The sequence below is a fragment of the Bicyclus anynana genome, chromosome Z (genome assembly GCF_947172395.1).
Source record: "Bicyclus anynana chromosome Z, ilBicAnyn1.1, whole genome shotgun sequence".
Lineage (NCBI taxonomy): Eukaryota > Metazoa > Arthropoda > Insecta > Lepidoptera > Nymphalidae > Bicyclus > Bicyclus anynana.
This window is the reverse complement of record NC_069110.1, coordinates 17326588-17343094: the sequence shown is the minus strand read 5'-3', so window position 1 is coordinate 17343094 and position 16507 is coordinate 17326588. Positions and strand designations below refer to the sequence as shown.

Genomic DNA, 16507 nt, shown 5'->3' with positions numbered 1-16507 from the left:
GTACTTGTACAAATTTTATGAAAAAATATCAAAATATACTATAGAAAGTAACTCCGATACCAAAACTAGAGGAGCTAATCGAGCTAATTTGGCGGCCTTCGTGGCGCAGTGGTATGCGCGGTGGATTTACAAGACGGAAGTCCTGGGTTCGATCCCCGGCTGGGCCGATTGAGATTTTCTTAATTGGTCCAGGTCTGGCTGGTGGGAGGCTTCCGCCGTGGCTAGTTACCGGCAAAGACGTACCGCCAAGCGATTTAGCGTTCCGGTACGATGCCATGTAGAAACCGAAAGGGGTGTGGATTTCATCCCGCTTCCATCTTAGATTGCATCATCACTTACCATCAGGTGACATTCTAGTCAAGGGCTAACTTGTAAAGAATAAAAAAAAAATCACGCCATAACTTCGTGTAATAAATAACAATTCGGAAAATAATCAAATCGAGATCAGGCTCAAAACTTAATTAAATCGGGAATTTACTGGCAACGGTCACCCGATTCAATACCGTTTAGAGTTATCCTTCCTTCCTTATTGAATAATGAGATTTATTGTGTTTACTCACACTGCGTCTTCCTTTTCTGGCGGAAAGCCATGTATATCTTTTCTATGAGCGCGAATATCTTGATGCTGTTGAATATGAAGATGAAGTAGCATATATAAAGTATGCCGAGTACCAGCGCCTCGTACCAGACTATTTGGCCGTCCCACACTATCGTTACAAGAACGCCCACAGTTATCATGTATATGATGACGTCTCGCGTCACCGGCCGGAAGTCGATCGCGATCGGCTAGAACAACATAACAAAGCCCGTGAATACTGAAGGCTATCAGTATTGGATAATGCCTATATCTAGATTAATATAAAAAAATATCAATTTGATTTGCTTGGCTTATTAAATTGATTGATTGAATTAACAAACACAACTTAATTTTGAAGACAAAATTCATTTCATATTAAGATATTATTCAGAGAATGCATTCGGGATTTTCCGAGAATGCATTGACCAATACCATGTTTATCTTCTTGTATATATACATACGTACCTACTCTTTACAAAGTTCTTCGATTTTATTTCACCAATATTTATAACATCAAATATTGATTTCCTAAATAACAACGCTTATTAAATTTGTCATTACTTATTTTTCAAAGAACAATTAAAATATAATAAACAAAACTATATTTTAATTTTTCTTTGAAAAATAACTTATGACATTATTTTTGCTTCACCGTGTCATTGTTTGTTAAGGTAAACCACATAAGCACGTGTATTATTGCAAATTTAATGGCAACTGAACAATTGTTAATTAAGAATTATGTATGTCAATAACCATATTATGATTCAAGTAGATAAATTAACTGTAAACTCCGTGAAAATTTTACTTCATATTTATAGATATATATATCATGTACATATATATATATATATATCTAATTTAAACGATATCGAAAAAGCCTAGAAACTTTGTGCTGTTAATTTAATTTTGTTCGGAATGAATTATTTCTTACCTGAACCATTAGAACAATTTTATCTCTTAAAAACTCTTATGTGGGAATTATTTTAGTTCATGTACATATATATAAATATATGTAATTAAAACCAATGAATTCAAAAAAATGTTTGATAAAAAATATTTTATTTAATTATTCAATATCATTTAAAAACGTAATATGTACTCATAATCTACTAAAATTATCATACCAGCTTTTAGATTAAAAATTTCAAATTGCTTATAAATGCCACGGATTAAGGACTTACTTCTTATTTCGTAATACATCCTATTGTCGAATTTTAAACATGAGACATTCAAAAAAGTTTTTGTTTATCCATGTCTAACACTTCTAAGAATATATTTTAATAGTTGTATATATAGTTATATATATACAACTATATATATATAGGTCTTACATATTAAAATACAAAGTTTTGTCTCTACCCGCTCTCAAATTTATAAACATATTTAATCTATATACGAGTATATTGCACTTTTGAAGATATTAAGATTGGTCTAAGGTTCGGCAGTAAAAATATATACCCCTATCTGTAATTCATTAGTGCTTTGAAATAAATGATTGATAATGTTCACAGTGATTGCAAACAGGTTGCCTAGTTAAATTGCGGCCTGAATGAACTAGATCAAAACCAACCTAAATTAAATTACAGTTTCATTTAGTTAAGCTTTCGTTTGACATATTAGACAACTTAATAACTCGCATACTCGCTTAAATAACGGGCATGCATTAAATAAAGTTATTTAACTGTTTATATCTGGCAACCCCACAGTTTATTTTTTCATTTCTTTTGGGTATATTCTATTAATTAACTGGTGTGCGATTTTAATTAAGCAATGAGAGAAGTAGATTAAATAAATTAAAATAATATGCATTTAACACTCTTGCAGGCTCTTTAACAGATGAGGGTGTAAATTTCTTATGCCGGTCTCGTACTAGATTGAAACGACTCGTACTAGAGTGACGGCCTCCGTGGCGCAGTGGTATGCGCGGTGGATTTACAAAACAGAGGTCCTGGGTTCGATCCCCGGCTGGGCAGATTGAGATTTTCTTAATACAAATTCCAGGTCTGGCTGGTGGGAGGCTTCGGCCGTGGCTAGTTACCACCCTACCGACAAAGACGTACCGCCAAGCGATTTAGCGTTCCGGTACGATGCCGTGTAGAAACCGAAAGGGGTGTGGATTTTCATCCTCCTCCTAACAAGTTAGCCCGCTTCCATCTTAGACCGCATCATCACTTACCATCAGGTGAGATTGTGGTCAAGGGCTAACTCGTAAAGAATTAAAAAAAAAAACGAATAGATTAGATAAATACTCACTGTAACAGCAGCAAGACTTCCAATAGCAGCCACTCCTAAGAGGTTAAATATTGCTGAACCAACAATGGTGCCTATGCCCATATCTGACTGTGTAAGCAATGTTGATATCATGTTCACAAAGAACTCCGGACACGATGTTGCAACCGACATGAAGGTAGCAGCTGCCACGTTCTAAAAATATGAATATCTGCATTACATTCTAGAGGGAAATCCACATTGACGATCCCTGTGGCGCAGTGGCTGGGTCGACTGAAGTTTTCTTAATTGTTCCAGGCCTGGCTGGAGGCAGGCTTTGGTCGTGACTAGTTACCACCCTACCGGCATAGACGTACCGCCAAGCAATTTATTTAGGATTTCCTACTCCTTACAATCATTATTTTTATTTAGCCCGCTTTCATCTTACACGTAAATTTCATCACTTATTACTTAGGTGTGATTGAAGGCAAGGGCTAACTTGTAAAAAATAAAATAAAATTGCCACTGAGATAGACTTTTGTCTGGATATACATAAAAAAGCAAAGATCACTCATCACGAAAAGTAAATTATAATTTTTGATTAAATTTACCTCACAAAAGATATTCTGTTAAACATTAATTAATGTGTGGGTACGACAATAGACCAACGGGGCGGGGATCGAACCACTACCCCTCGATGATGAGTCCGACCGCTGACCGTTGAGATATTGAGGCTTATTTAGAAAAAAGAATTTTCTTTTTTATATGATCTGTGGGTATAGTGCCTAGCCTAGGTGAAATTCTTGTGCACGAAACTGAGATACTATCAAGTGAGATTGTCAAGTGCAAACATAATTATTGCATACTAGCGGACGCCCGCGACTTCGTCCGCGTAAATTTCGATGTCAACTTTACTACTACCCTACCCTACCCCTACCCTACCACTACCCCAACCCTACCCAACCCCTACCCCTACCCTACCCCAAACATACTCCTACCCTACCCCTACCTTACCTACACCCAACCCCCATCCTACCCCTACCCCCATCTTACCCCTACCCTCCCCGTACCCTATCCCTTTCCTACCCCTATCCCACCCGTACCCCTATCTCACGCCTATCCTACCCCTACCCTATCACTTCCCTATCCTACCCGTACCTCTACCCTACCACTACCCTACCTCTACCCCTACCCTACCACTACCCTAAACCCGGCCCTAAACCTACCCTACCCCTACACTACCCCTACGCTTCCCTACCCGTACCCTACCCTACCCTGTAACTTCTCTATCTTACTCCTACCCTTAGCAAAATCGGTCCAGTCCTTCGAGAGTGGTGGTATGACCAAGAGAAATAGAGACTTCTATGCTAATAATATAAAGAGGTAAAGTTCGTGTGGTTGTAGGAGGTAATCTCTGGATCTACTGGACCGATTTGGAAAATTGTTTTACCAATAGAAAGCTACGTTATTTGCAAGTGTCATAGGCTATGTTTGATTCCCATATTCACACGGGAACGGGAACTACGTAAATGAAAGCGCCGGGCGTCATATAGCGGAATTTCTGCGTCTTTTAGAAATTTTGTACTATCTCCGAAACTATTTAAGTAATTAACATACTCTAAAGGGCAAATCTTATCTTCATAATATCCTTGTGATTATTAAATAATTTATTTTAATAAGGATTAAAGTTTAGTTGTATAAATAATGACGTAAACCTAAGTATATAAAATTAATATTTTTTAAAACACAAAAGGTACTATATCTGCTAATATATAGAAGATAGATATATGGTGTCGCGGACTTTTTTGTAGAACTTTTAAAGATACATAAAGCCTCCATACATTAATTTCAATTATACACAATATTTAAGGCAGCGCATGCGAATAAGTCTGTTTAATAGGATTTTCTGTGACAAAAACTGTGATAACCCGGCTAATATATATGATACCAATATAAAATATAGCCTATAGCACTCCCCGATAATGTAGCATTTTACTGGTGAAAGAATTTTTAAAATCGGACCAGTAGTTCCGAAGATTACCCCATTTAAAAAATGTGACAAACTTACAAACTTACAAACTTTACCTCTTTATAATATTAGTATAGATAAAAAGAAAAAAAAAACATGACAAACATGTATCTATCCAAAATGTACAAACCTGGGGTATCTTCAAAACCTCGCATATAATTTCCACGCACGGTATGAAGTAATCATTGCACACGATGGCTAGAAGGGTGAACGAATAAATTCCAAACATCACGTACAAAAGAAAAGCTCCCTCACGTAATTGTTCATCTGGAAAAATATACTTATGTTAAATTCATCATTAGCAACCCACATTCGGTTCACTGTTGAGCACGAGTCTCCTCTCAGAATGAGAGGGGTTAGGCCATTAGTCCACCATACTGGCCCAATGCTGATTGGCAGATTTTTTTACACCTAAAGAATTGAGAAAATTCTCAGGTATACAGGTTTCCTCACAATTCTTCACCGTTTTAGACACGTGAAGGTGCATGCCCCGGACCGGATTCGAACCTACGCCCTCCGAATCGAAGGCAGAGGTCATATCCACTAGACTATCACGGCTCAATTTAGGAAAAGTATGAAAATCCACACCCCTTTCGGTTTCTACACGACATCGTCCGGAACGCTAAATCGCTTGGCGGTACATCTTTGCCGGTAGGGTGGTAACTAGACACGGACGAAGCCTCCAACCAGCCATACCAATTAGGAAAACCTCAATTGGCCCAGTCGGGAATCGAACCCAGGACCTCCGTCTAATAAATCCACCGCGTATACCACTGCGCCACGGAGGTCGTAAAAATATAGATTCACTTTTTACAAAAGCTTTTACATTCATTATCGATAGGTCACTTGATCAACCTAGCAATCGGATATGTCGTCCTGTACTTTTGTTTTCGATGCGTCAGAATTTGTAGAAAGAGAATTGATGTGCAACATGGCTAGAGCCTCAGTTAAGAGCGCGCAGCGCGTCGTTACGATATAGATAAAATTCGAAGCGCAAACGAGACGCCGAATTATGACTTTCACGTGAGTGAAAAGCACGGAGCGATTGACGCGCGACGCAAATTTTATGATATGAGCGCCAAAACCATTTTTACCTAATTGCAAGTAAATTAAACAACATAATAAAAAACAAAATGGCCATCTTCAAGATATATACCTAATTTTCTATACAAAACAAAAATTTAAGAAAATAAGTTTGCTTTTCCTGAGATTGAAAGCAAAATGTGAGCAAAACGTATATTTTTCAAAAAAATAAACTATCGAGAAAAGTTTTACAAATTGTGTATTTTGTATAGCCATAACGAAGCTAACACTTTGAAATATCATTTACTCAAATATCAGGCTCCTAACTTTTCCAGAATCTGAGATCCAGAACCATTTGTAACCACCAAATTACATATTGCACACTCTTAAAGTAATTAGAGTAAAATAAATGCCAACTCCTACTTGGAGTAGATTCTACATGTAATAACAGTAACTGCATTAGTAATCAATGTTTACTACTACTAGGACTATTTAAAATTAATAATATATGACTACTAGAAGTTGCCGTTGGGAGCAGGCCTAGGGCGTTCTGCAAAGCATTTATTATTAACTTCTGGTTTTAATGTTTGCTGGTGTAATTTCAGATGAATAAGATTCTATAGGTAACTAGTGTACTTGCTTTATGAGAGCCAGGTGGTATTGAAATTAAATTTTATTAGCTGGCATCCAAGCTGATACGCTAATATAGATTGATCAGAGAAAATTAAGTAAAAAATTATTTATAAGCACGTTTGAAACGTCAGCTTATATTGTTTCTTCTCGATTTCTCCAGGATCCCATCATTAGATCTTGACATGATGACAATGGGACCACCTTAGGAGTATAACCTTTTAAACAAAATAATATTTACTCAAATTGGTCCAGGCATCTTAGAGTAATCGCATGGAGTAATACTTACAAAAAAAAACATAGACTCGAATTGTGAACCTTTTTTTGAAGTCGGTTAAAAATTAAAGTTACGAGGGCACGATGGTGTTGCGTATTAGTAATCACTACAAATAGACGGAATACAAGTGTTTTACCTGTCCTAAGACCCGGCGCAAAAAGTTATAAGTGTACACTTGTAACTTTTTGCCTCAAACTTATGACTCTCGTATGTATATCTGTGTGTATATTCATATTATTTATCCAAGACAGTAGGGGATTCCAATTTTTTCAATTTATTTGTAATGTTAGATGAATTTCAATTCATGGCTAACACTTACTAAATAAAATAGAGACGTGATAGCCCAGTGGATATGACCTCTGCCTCCAATTCCGGAGGGTGTGGATTCGGATCCGGTCCGGGGCGTGTACCTCCAACTTTTCAGTTGTGCGCATTTTAAGAAATTAAATATCACGTGTCACGAACGGTAAAGGAAATCATCGTGAGGAACCCTGCATACCAGAGAATTATCTTAATTCTCTGCGTGTGTGAAGTCTGCCAATTGGGCCAGCGTGGTGGACTATTGGCCTTAAACCTCTCATTCTGAGAGGAGACTCGAGCTCAGCAGTGAGCCGAATATGGTTTGATGACGACTTACTAAATATTCATTTTAAGTTCCGAGTACCACGTTTCTTACCATCAAGTGATATCATACTCGTAATATAGTATAAGCGTGTAATAAATAAAAAAAATGCAAATATAACTTGCTAAGAAAAACGACAAACATCAGAAATGTTTCCAAAGTCCAAACTTGTTTAATTTTTTCGGCAAATCACAATAGAAGTAAAGTGCTAATTACCTACTGCGATGTTATGTTTCGGTTTAACTGAACTGAGGTTTGGGATTCAGATTATTACATAAAATGTAGGTCAATTCTTCCAGATACAAATCAAAAGGATGAAAGAGAGAATGGGAAGTAAAATAAGACTCGCGACGTTGGTGGTAGGCTTTATGGCAGGAACACCGAACGTCTAGAATTAAGAGGGGTTTTTAGCCAGAAAGAATCAGGCACTACCCAACATGGGTGTCCATGAGGATATTCCCCCTACGAAAAAAAAAAAGATACAAATCTCGGTTTATGCGTATTTTTGGTGACAATAGTTATTCTATTTCGGGAAAGCGGTCGGTGTGTGAGGAAGTAAGATGACGTGTTTTTTAGTGAAAGGATTGTTGGCACTTAATTGGCGTCGTTTACTAAACATCCTCGATTAATCGGTTCACTGCTGAGCTCGAGTCTCCTCTCAGACTGAGAGGGTTGTAACGGGATTAATTATTATTTTATGTTAAACCATTTTTTGTATATACTTTTAACGGTCACATCGAAAAAAATACTAGGCAATGTTATACATATCTATTTTTAAAACATGTTCATTTAATAAGAATTCCAAAAATGTTACACAATAATGTATTAAACATTATTTTCAAAAACTTTGTAATAATCGCTATTTTCGTTCCGAAAGGGGTTGATTACGTAAAAATCCTAATTTTATGCCAAAATTACTCCGGATAATATTTACTAGTAAGCTGGTTATTATCTGTTATTTATTAAAAACCTTTCTCATTTTCCTTCAGACAAGCTATTTTTAACTTTCTGATCGCAACAATTTACTGACTCTAAGGAAAAGATAAAGAGCAATTATTAAGTAGTCAATAGGTAGGTACTTCTGAATTCTTTCATAAAACCTAGTTCGTGTTAGTTTTAGTATTTTTACATAATTTGTAAGTTTTAAACACACATTATGTTTAACATAATGGTAAACTTCTTACAGGTCATGTTATTCTTATTACATTCATACGAACGCCCAATAACTATAAACAGCGACGTGCACAAGGCTTTAACTAGGGTAGGCACTATACGCACAGATTATACAAAATGGAAATATCCTTGAGTCCTCGGGGTAGTCAGTGCGATATTGCATCTATTGAGTGCAAGCCACTGGTTTTAATTATGCGATATTTTAAATTCCGAGGTTGCAGTATGTATAACTCGAGCGCATTAACTGACACCTGGCTATCAAACACAACCAAAAAAACACAGTAGGTACAAACATCATTATTGCCAAGTGTCAAATCAATCCGCACGAGCTGTATGTCTTTGATATTTATTACTGTCACCGATTCCATAAATTATGTTAATTGTATATATGTTCTTAATATAAGATATTAACTTGTAATTATTGTAAATTGTTTTATGACAATACACATCACTTTCTAGAGATAGAGGTGATTTCATCATATACATATATGTTATATACACTTCTCATAAATACATTTTATATACAAACATATTATAAGACATTGGAAAACAGGTATGCTCATCACACAAATATTTTCCAATTTCGGGAATCGAACCCACGGCCGTGAAATCAGAATGAAGGCTCACGCGCTCATATATGAAATCTGTATTAAGCTAAAGACCATAGTTTTTGTTAAAACTATGGTCAGTGTTACACAAAATAAGTTTCACTAATCTCTTTGCATATAATATCATAATACATAAAACTTAATATTACAGCAGTAATTAATAATATTTACGATAATTAGAAATAAGATCAATAAATAAAAATTAAAAATTGTAAGCCGACTGCGAAAATACACTAAAATCGCCCTCTCCTATTACAAGTAGTTGAAATCTTTTAAAATGTAGCCTATTAGAAATGTAATGGCTATATAATAATAGGCTACATTTTAAAAGGACAAAATAACGATTTGTTTGACACCTTGTTTATTTTTTGGACAATTAGTTTAGATGTTAAGAAAAGGACGCACGTAAAAGTAATTTCACTCACCTGTGAAAACACCATCGGGAAAATTTCCTACGGAATCCTTTGTAGAACGCTCCACTTCCTGTATAACATTTCCGATGACCTCTGTCTTGGTCCTCAACCACGGTTTCCAGTGCCATGTCTCGGCTTCCTCGGTCAATCTCGTCATGAGTTCTCTCGTGATGTACACCGTCTCACCATGATCGTTTAACACTGTCAAGTAATCTGATTCATCGCCCGTTGAGTCTAAACGAAAGAATACATACAATGAGTGAATAGAACATTATAATATGTTTACATGTCGATTAGAGATAACTAAGATTTAGCTAGCGAGGCAATGTTCTACTTAAGAACGTTACAGTCACAGCACAAACGTTTAACCTATATTTATAGTTTTTAGATTATTAAATAAATTTATATGGGGATTAGTACAAAAATAAAATTATATAAATTTAATATAAATATCCTACTCGTAAATGCACCTAGACGCCAGTAATCCAAAACTGTATTTATGTATTTTTTATAAAATAAATACATTTACGAAATGTTAGTAAATAAATAGCTTCACTTGTATACCTAACAGCTGACCAGTCAGTTTGAAAGGCAATCATATACTGTGTTGTAACAGGTAAAAGCGGAAAACCTTAGTAACCGCAAGACCTATAATCTCGTAGCGGATCGATTCCTAAATCATGGGACATTTATCATTTATTATCACAAAATGATTAATGAAAAATGATAAGTAGTAACGCACTGCCGAAATTTTATCTTTATGTAGGTGCTCGTTTAACAATTGACACACTATATGAGATATCAAGAAATCGTGGCGTATGGACCAAAGTTACACTTGATATACCTAATATGGTATCAAAAGCAATAATTTAAGAAACACATAATGGATTTATAATAGACGACCGTATCAAAATAAAATTTGACCTGACACTAATTTTGATAAAAACTTATTACTGGATCTTGATAATATTTGTATCAAGAAACGATAATTGTTACAAATAATATCAACATCATCATCATCAACATAATAAAAGTACTTGTAAAGAAAATTTTTCCTTCGCACGAGTAAACGGAAAATTCTTCTGTATTGAATAATAAAGAACGAACTGGGGATAACAACTCAGTGAACTTGGATTTAATATAAAATATTTAAACGCTGGTTGTAGTCTATTTTGCATCGAATTCGTTCTGCCGATTTTAGAATATTAAATAAAAAATAACTCACTAACAAAAAACATCGTGTAAAGAGGTTCTATATATCACATACTAACAAATACATTTAAGTCTAAAAATAATTTTAAAATAGTGATCGAATAAAAATAATCGCTATTTACTGTAAAACAGATTTTTTAAAGATGTTTTTTTAATATGGCCAATATTCTCATTCCCCTCCAACTGTTGGGAAAGACTGGTTTAGGAGTGGGTGCACCAATAGTCCAGCGGGGCGGAGATCTAACCACCACCACTCAGTGATGAGTTCGACTTCTGTTATCGTAGAGCTATTGGGGCTTGTTTGAAGTAATAAATCATAAGTTTAATGTCGTAATGAAAGTCCCAAAAAGTTACACTTAAGATAACTTAACATCAATATTAATTATAGTCTCATTACTGGACTAACCAATCTCATTAGTAAGCTTATAGGGTTTCGAAATGATTCAGGGTTTGTGGTCTTAGTGAAAATGCAATACTAAACATTTCTATCTTCGCTGAACTGTTCTATAGCAGCGGACTCGAGATGGAATAGTGTTACACCCCGTGCGTCGTAGAACATTCCAATCCATTTCTCTCTCATTTATTTATTTCTCATTTTTTTTTAATTTTTAACAATGTTATACATACAAAATGTAATACAAAACACTATTAAAAATTTATGAAAAAGAAAATATTAACCCTCTCGCTACGAGACATTTGAGTTTTTTTTTTATTCTTTACAAGTTAGCCCTTGACTAAAATCTCACCTGATGGTAAGTGATGATGCAGTCTAAGATGGAAGCGGGCTAACTTGTTAGGAGGAGGATGAAAATCCACACCTCTTTCGGTTTCTACACGGCATCGTACCGGAACGCTAAATCGCTTGGCGGTACGTCTTTGCCGGTAGGGTGGTAACTAGCCACGGCCGAAGCCTCTCATCAGCCAGACCTGGACAAATTAAGAAAATCTCAATCTGCCCAGCCGGGGATCGAGCCCATGACCTCCGTCTTGTAAATCCACCGCGCATACCACTGCGCCACGGAGGCCGTCAAACGGTTGCTTGGGCACTCAAATATCCCAATCAATATCATTAATATATGACAGTGATCGTTATAGAATTAAAAATGACCACCCCAAGCCCGCCGACCCATTATTTTATTTTCACAATCACAGTAGAAAGGGGCCTGACTCGTCATGGAGAGCTCGCGGTTTATCCCTGCCTGGGGACGTAATCACTCATAACTCTTTTCTGACTAATTGAAGGGGAATGAGATGGAATATTGGAAAAATTTAAAAAAGGTATCACATATATTCTTAAAAAACATAATGAATCAGCTACACTGCTAATCTCCTAAAAGAAGAGAGGTCTGGCCCTGTACTAGGCTATTCAAATAGGCTGATAACTAAGATAGGTAATTATGTCAGGCAATTATGTTATCTCTGTTACTATTTCTATACATAACGTTTTGGTTGTGTTTATGAACTCACTAAATACCTACTAATATTCTTCTATTGTTTTTTTTTTTTTTTTTTATAAATAAATATACTTAAACAATACACATCACTATCTAGCCCCAAAGTAAGCATACAGAGTAGCTTGTGTTATGGGTGCTAAGATAGTTGATATTATAATATTAATATACAATTATATACTACATATAAATACTTATATAATGTATAAATACACACAGACACTGGAAAACACTCATGCTCATAACACAAATATTTTCCAGTTGTGGGAATCGAACCCACGGCCGTGGATGCAGAAAGCAGGGTCACTACCCACTGCGCCACGCGGCCGTTTTTTTAGTTATTTTTAGTTTATTACTTTGATATTTTTACATATTTTATTACTCATCTTTTTTGTTATAATAATATGAAAACGTTTGATTGCAATCACGCCTTGCGAAATGCTACGTTAAGGATACTCCAATTTAGGGAGCAGTTCATCAAATGCGGTTTAGTATTTTTGTGATACAGAGTTAAGTACGTAATAAGGTGTTTAATTTTTTTTAATTATTCGTGCCGTGGTTAGTACGCACTAACGACTTTCATACAGACCTAGATCAACAGCCAAATATATGAAAATGCTCTCGAAATTCTATACTAATATTATAAAGCTGAAGAGTTTGTTTGTTTGAACGCGCTAATATCAGGAACTACTGATCCGATTTGAAAAATTGTTTCAGTGTTAGATAACCCATTTATCGAAGAAGGCTACAGGGTATATATTATCCCCATACTCTTACGGGAATGGGAACCACGCGGGTGAAACCGTGCGGCGTCAGCTACTTTATTATAAGAGCCACCAAAACCAACTAGTTGTTGAGGCTTGCAACTATGGGGGGTGTAGTTGCCAAATCCGATTGAAGATCTAGACAACCGAAAAACGGCCTTTACGTTCTTTACAAAAACTGGATAAAGTCTCCATTCCAAGAAGCCTGCAGCTTTGATTAACGATTATAAAGTCAACTAAACAGACTCGAAATTAAGCCATTAATTTAACAAATAAATACTTACTAAAATCTTCGATGGCTGCACTACACGATATTAACCATATCGTTAACGAAACAGCAACTGAATGGTACGTAACCATTTTTTGTCACACTCTCAACTGGTCCAAAATGCAGTCACACACTACCGCTGAAAATAAAGTATCAATATTATATCTCGAAATTATATTATCCTAATTAATTATATAAACTATGTATGTTTCATTTTTCCTGTCAGCGCTCCATTTATGAAACTATGTACGTAAGTAATGAGTTTACCCGGGGAAGTACTACCGCTATGATTGCTGGTCAAATAACATGAGGCTTAGTATAGTTGTGACTTTGATTCGGAGGACGTAGGTTCGAATCCGGTTCGGGCATGGAACTTTTCAGTCATGTGCATTTTTAATTAAATATCACGTGCTTCAAACGGTGAAGGAAAACCATCGCGAGGAAACCTGCATACTTGAGATTTTTTTTAACGTGTGTGAAGTCTACCAATTAGGCCAGCGTGGTGGACTAATTGCCTAAACCCTCTGATTCTGGGAGAAGACTTGTGGTCTACATTAAGCCGAATATGGGTTGTTAATTACAATAAAGAACGAAAGCCTGCGAAGCCTCATTTTATGAAGACAGAAAATTGGTCAGCCCATGCTCTTTTCATAGGCAAGTACGTTTGCCAGTTATGGAGTTTGAACATCGATGGCTTAGAAGATAGCAGGTTTCAAGGGTCCAGATCCTCAATTGTCAATATTATCCAAGTATCCGTGATAGCCCAGTGGATATGACCTCTGCCTCCGATTCCGGAGGATGTGGGTTCGAATCCGATCCGGGGCATGCACCTCCAACTTTTCAGTTGTGTGCATTTTAAGAAATTAAATATCACGTGTCTCTAACACTGAAGAAGAAAATATCGTGAGGAAACCTCACGATATTTTTTTAATTTCTCTGCGTGTGTGTACTCGTAGTCTGCCAATCCGCATTGGGCCAGCGTGGTGGACTATTGGCCTAACCCCTCTCATTCTGAGAAGAGACTCGAATTCAGCAGTGAGCCGAATATGGGTTGATAACGAATGTATCATCACAAATTATAATATGTCGTAATGTTGTTACCTGAAAAGCCGATTATATAAAAGTAGTTGGAACATTCGCTAATTGAACGGAAACTTAGTTATGACATCTGTGTTGTTATAAATAGTCATGGGTATACCAACGTTGTTAAAGTTTTACAGAAATAGCACATTTTTGTTAAACGACAAATTAGCACTTGTCTGTGATCACACCTAATCGTAAGGGACGATACAGTCAGTACAGTCTAAGATTACTTTTTCCAAGTATAATTGACGGAACAAACATATTAAGCCGAATTGATAGCATCATCAGCATTATTATCAGCCGATTGATTCCAATGCTGGTTATGCTGGCCTCTTGTATAGATTTCCATACACCGCGATTTCAAGGCGCCAGCATCCAGCGGCTCTTTACAATCCTTCTAGCGTGTCCCATTAAAATCGGTTCAGTCATTCTAGATGTTTGTCCAGACAGACATATTATAGACAGGCAAAAATTATAAATAACTATAATTGTGTTTTATTATTCTGTAAATAACGATAAGCGATAATTAAGCACTTGAAGTAGTACATTTTTTTTAAATCACAGATAAATAGGTACTTTAATTTCATTTATATATATTTATGTATTAAAAATTTATTGGTCACCAGAAAATCTGAATTGTAAATTAATTCAATAAATTTCAGTTTGCAAGGTCTTGTCGTACTACTCATATATTGACACAATTCATTAAAGGAGACTAGACTGTCAACTTTGGATTTACATCGACTTGAACTTGGGATTTTTGCATTTAAGTATGGCAAACTAACGGACGCCCGCACTTCGTCTGCGTGTAACCTTCCCCTACTCTACCCTACCCTACCCCTACTCTAAGTACCTTATATCCGTCTCCTTGTTCTGAGCTACCTCTTCACTAATTTATGAGCCAAATTAGTCCAGCCCCTCTTGAGTTACAAATAGTGTAACTAACACGACTTTCTCTTACATATTATATCAGATGTTCAAACTTGACAAACGAATGAACTTTTCTGTCTCTGCCTGTCTTTTTTCATTTAGATAAATGCTAATAAAGTGGAAAGATTTTATTGTTTGTTTGTTTGCATTGAATATCCTGAACCGATTTGGAAAAAATCGCCAATGGAAACTACATTATCAGGAAATATAAGTAGCTATATTTTATCCCTATACTCCCACGGGAATAGGATCTACGCGGGTGAAACCGTGGGGTTTTGCTAGTAATTCGCTATTTTATATTTAATTTTGAATAAGAAGATCTCCGTTTATGACGGGATCCCCCGACCGTACAATATATGTATTTATTTATATAGAAAATATTGTGTGTATCAGCTAAAGGTAATCTTATAATTCATATCACATCGGTATTGATATCTTTAGTTTCGTTTTGCGCTCTTACTTGATAATGTCCATTAAACTCAATGAATACTTTAAAAAATGTCTATCTCATCATATCTCTGTTACATGTTTATAATAAACGATGTCGAGGCTGTCTCTGATATTTCTTAAAACAAACAATAAATAAAGTTTTTTAAGCCCTTATTCATGTTTATTATATTAGATATAAACAATTCGTACGTTTTACACTATTTTACATTTAGAGAGTCCTCAAGAATATACACTTTACTTCGTATATAAAAAATATTATTAGATATTTCAATAAAATCTGTGATGGATAGGTCTTCACTGCTTGGTCTTCATTTCAAAATTCAAATGCATTAAAAACTGATTTTTTTTAGGAAAATTGACATAAGTATTAATTAAAAAACCAACAGTAAAAATAATAACCCCCCCCCCCCTAACCTTACCCCTTGACACTTTGTTTGGGAAAGAGAAAGGGTTGTTTTATAGTTTCCCCGACAATTATTATAATTTTTCTCACCTTTTAAACCTTCCCTATACCTCCACGAACATTTCAAGAACAAGATAAGATAAATTCGTTCAGCCGTACTCGAGTTTTAGCGAGACTAACGAAAAACAATTCATTTTCATGTAGAGATTTCCTTCAGTAATACACAGAAGGTCACTGCCCTTGACTTTCAATCTCACGCCATACACATTTCCGTTCTTGTGACACAGATCTAGTTTCGAAATCCATTGAACAATGGATACATGTAACAAATCGCTTAAAATAGAGTATAATGTTGTGGATATATTTCATAATGCCCGGGGTTGTAA

General features: G+C 35.7%; 1 protein-coding gene across 1 annotated transcript in view; it reads right to left on the bottom strand.

Moving 5' to 3' along the window:
• The window catches only part of LOC112048523 (sodium/potassium/calcium exchanger 4), a 36139-nt gene extending 24798 nt beyond the window's left edge, over positions 1-11341 (bottom strand). Inside the window, exons 1-5 of the mRNA XM_052890831.1 lie at positions 11311-11341; positions 9573-9794; positions 4945-5081; positions 2831-3001; positions 561-786 (exon numbers count right to left, since the gene is read on the bottom strand). Of these exons, the coding sequence (XP_052746791.1) occupies positions 561-786; positions 2831-3001; positions 4945-5081; positions 9573-9794; positions 11311-11341 (787 nt within the window). The remainder of the gene's footprint in view (positions 1-560; positions 787-2830; positions 3002-4944; positions 5082-9572; positions 9795-11310) is intronic.
• Positions 11342-16507: the final 5166 nt, after the last annotated feature.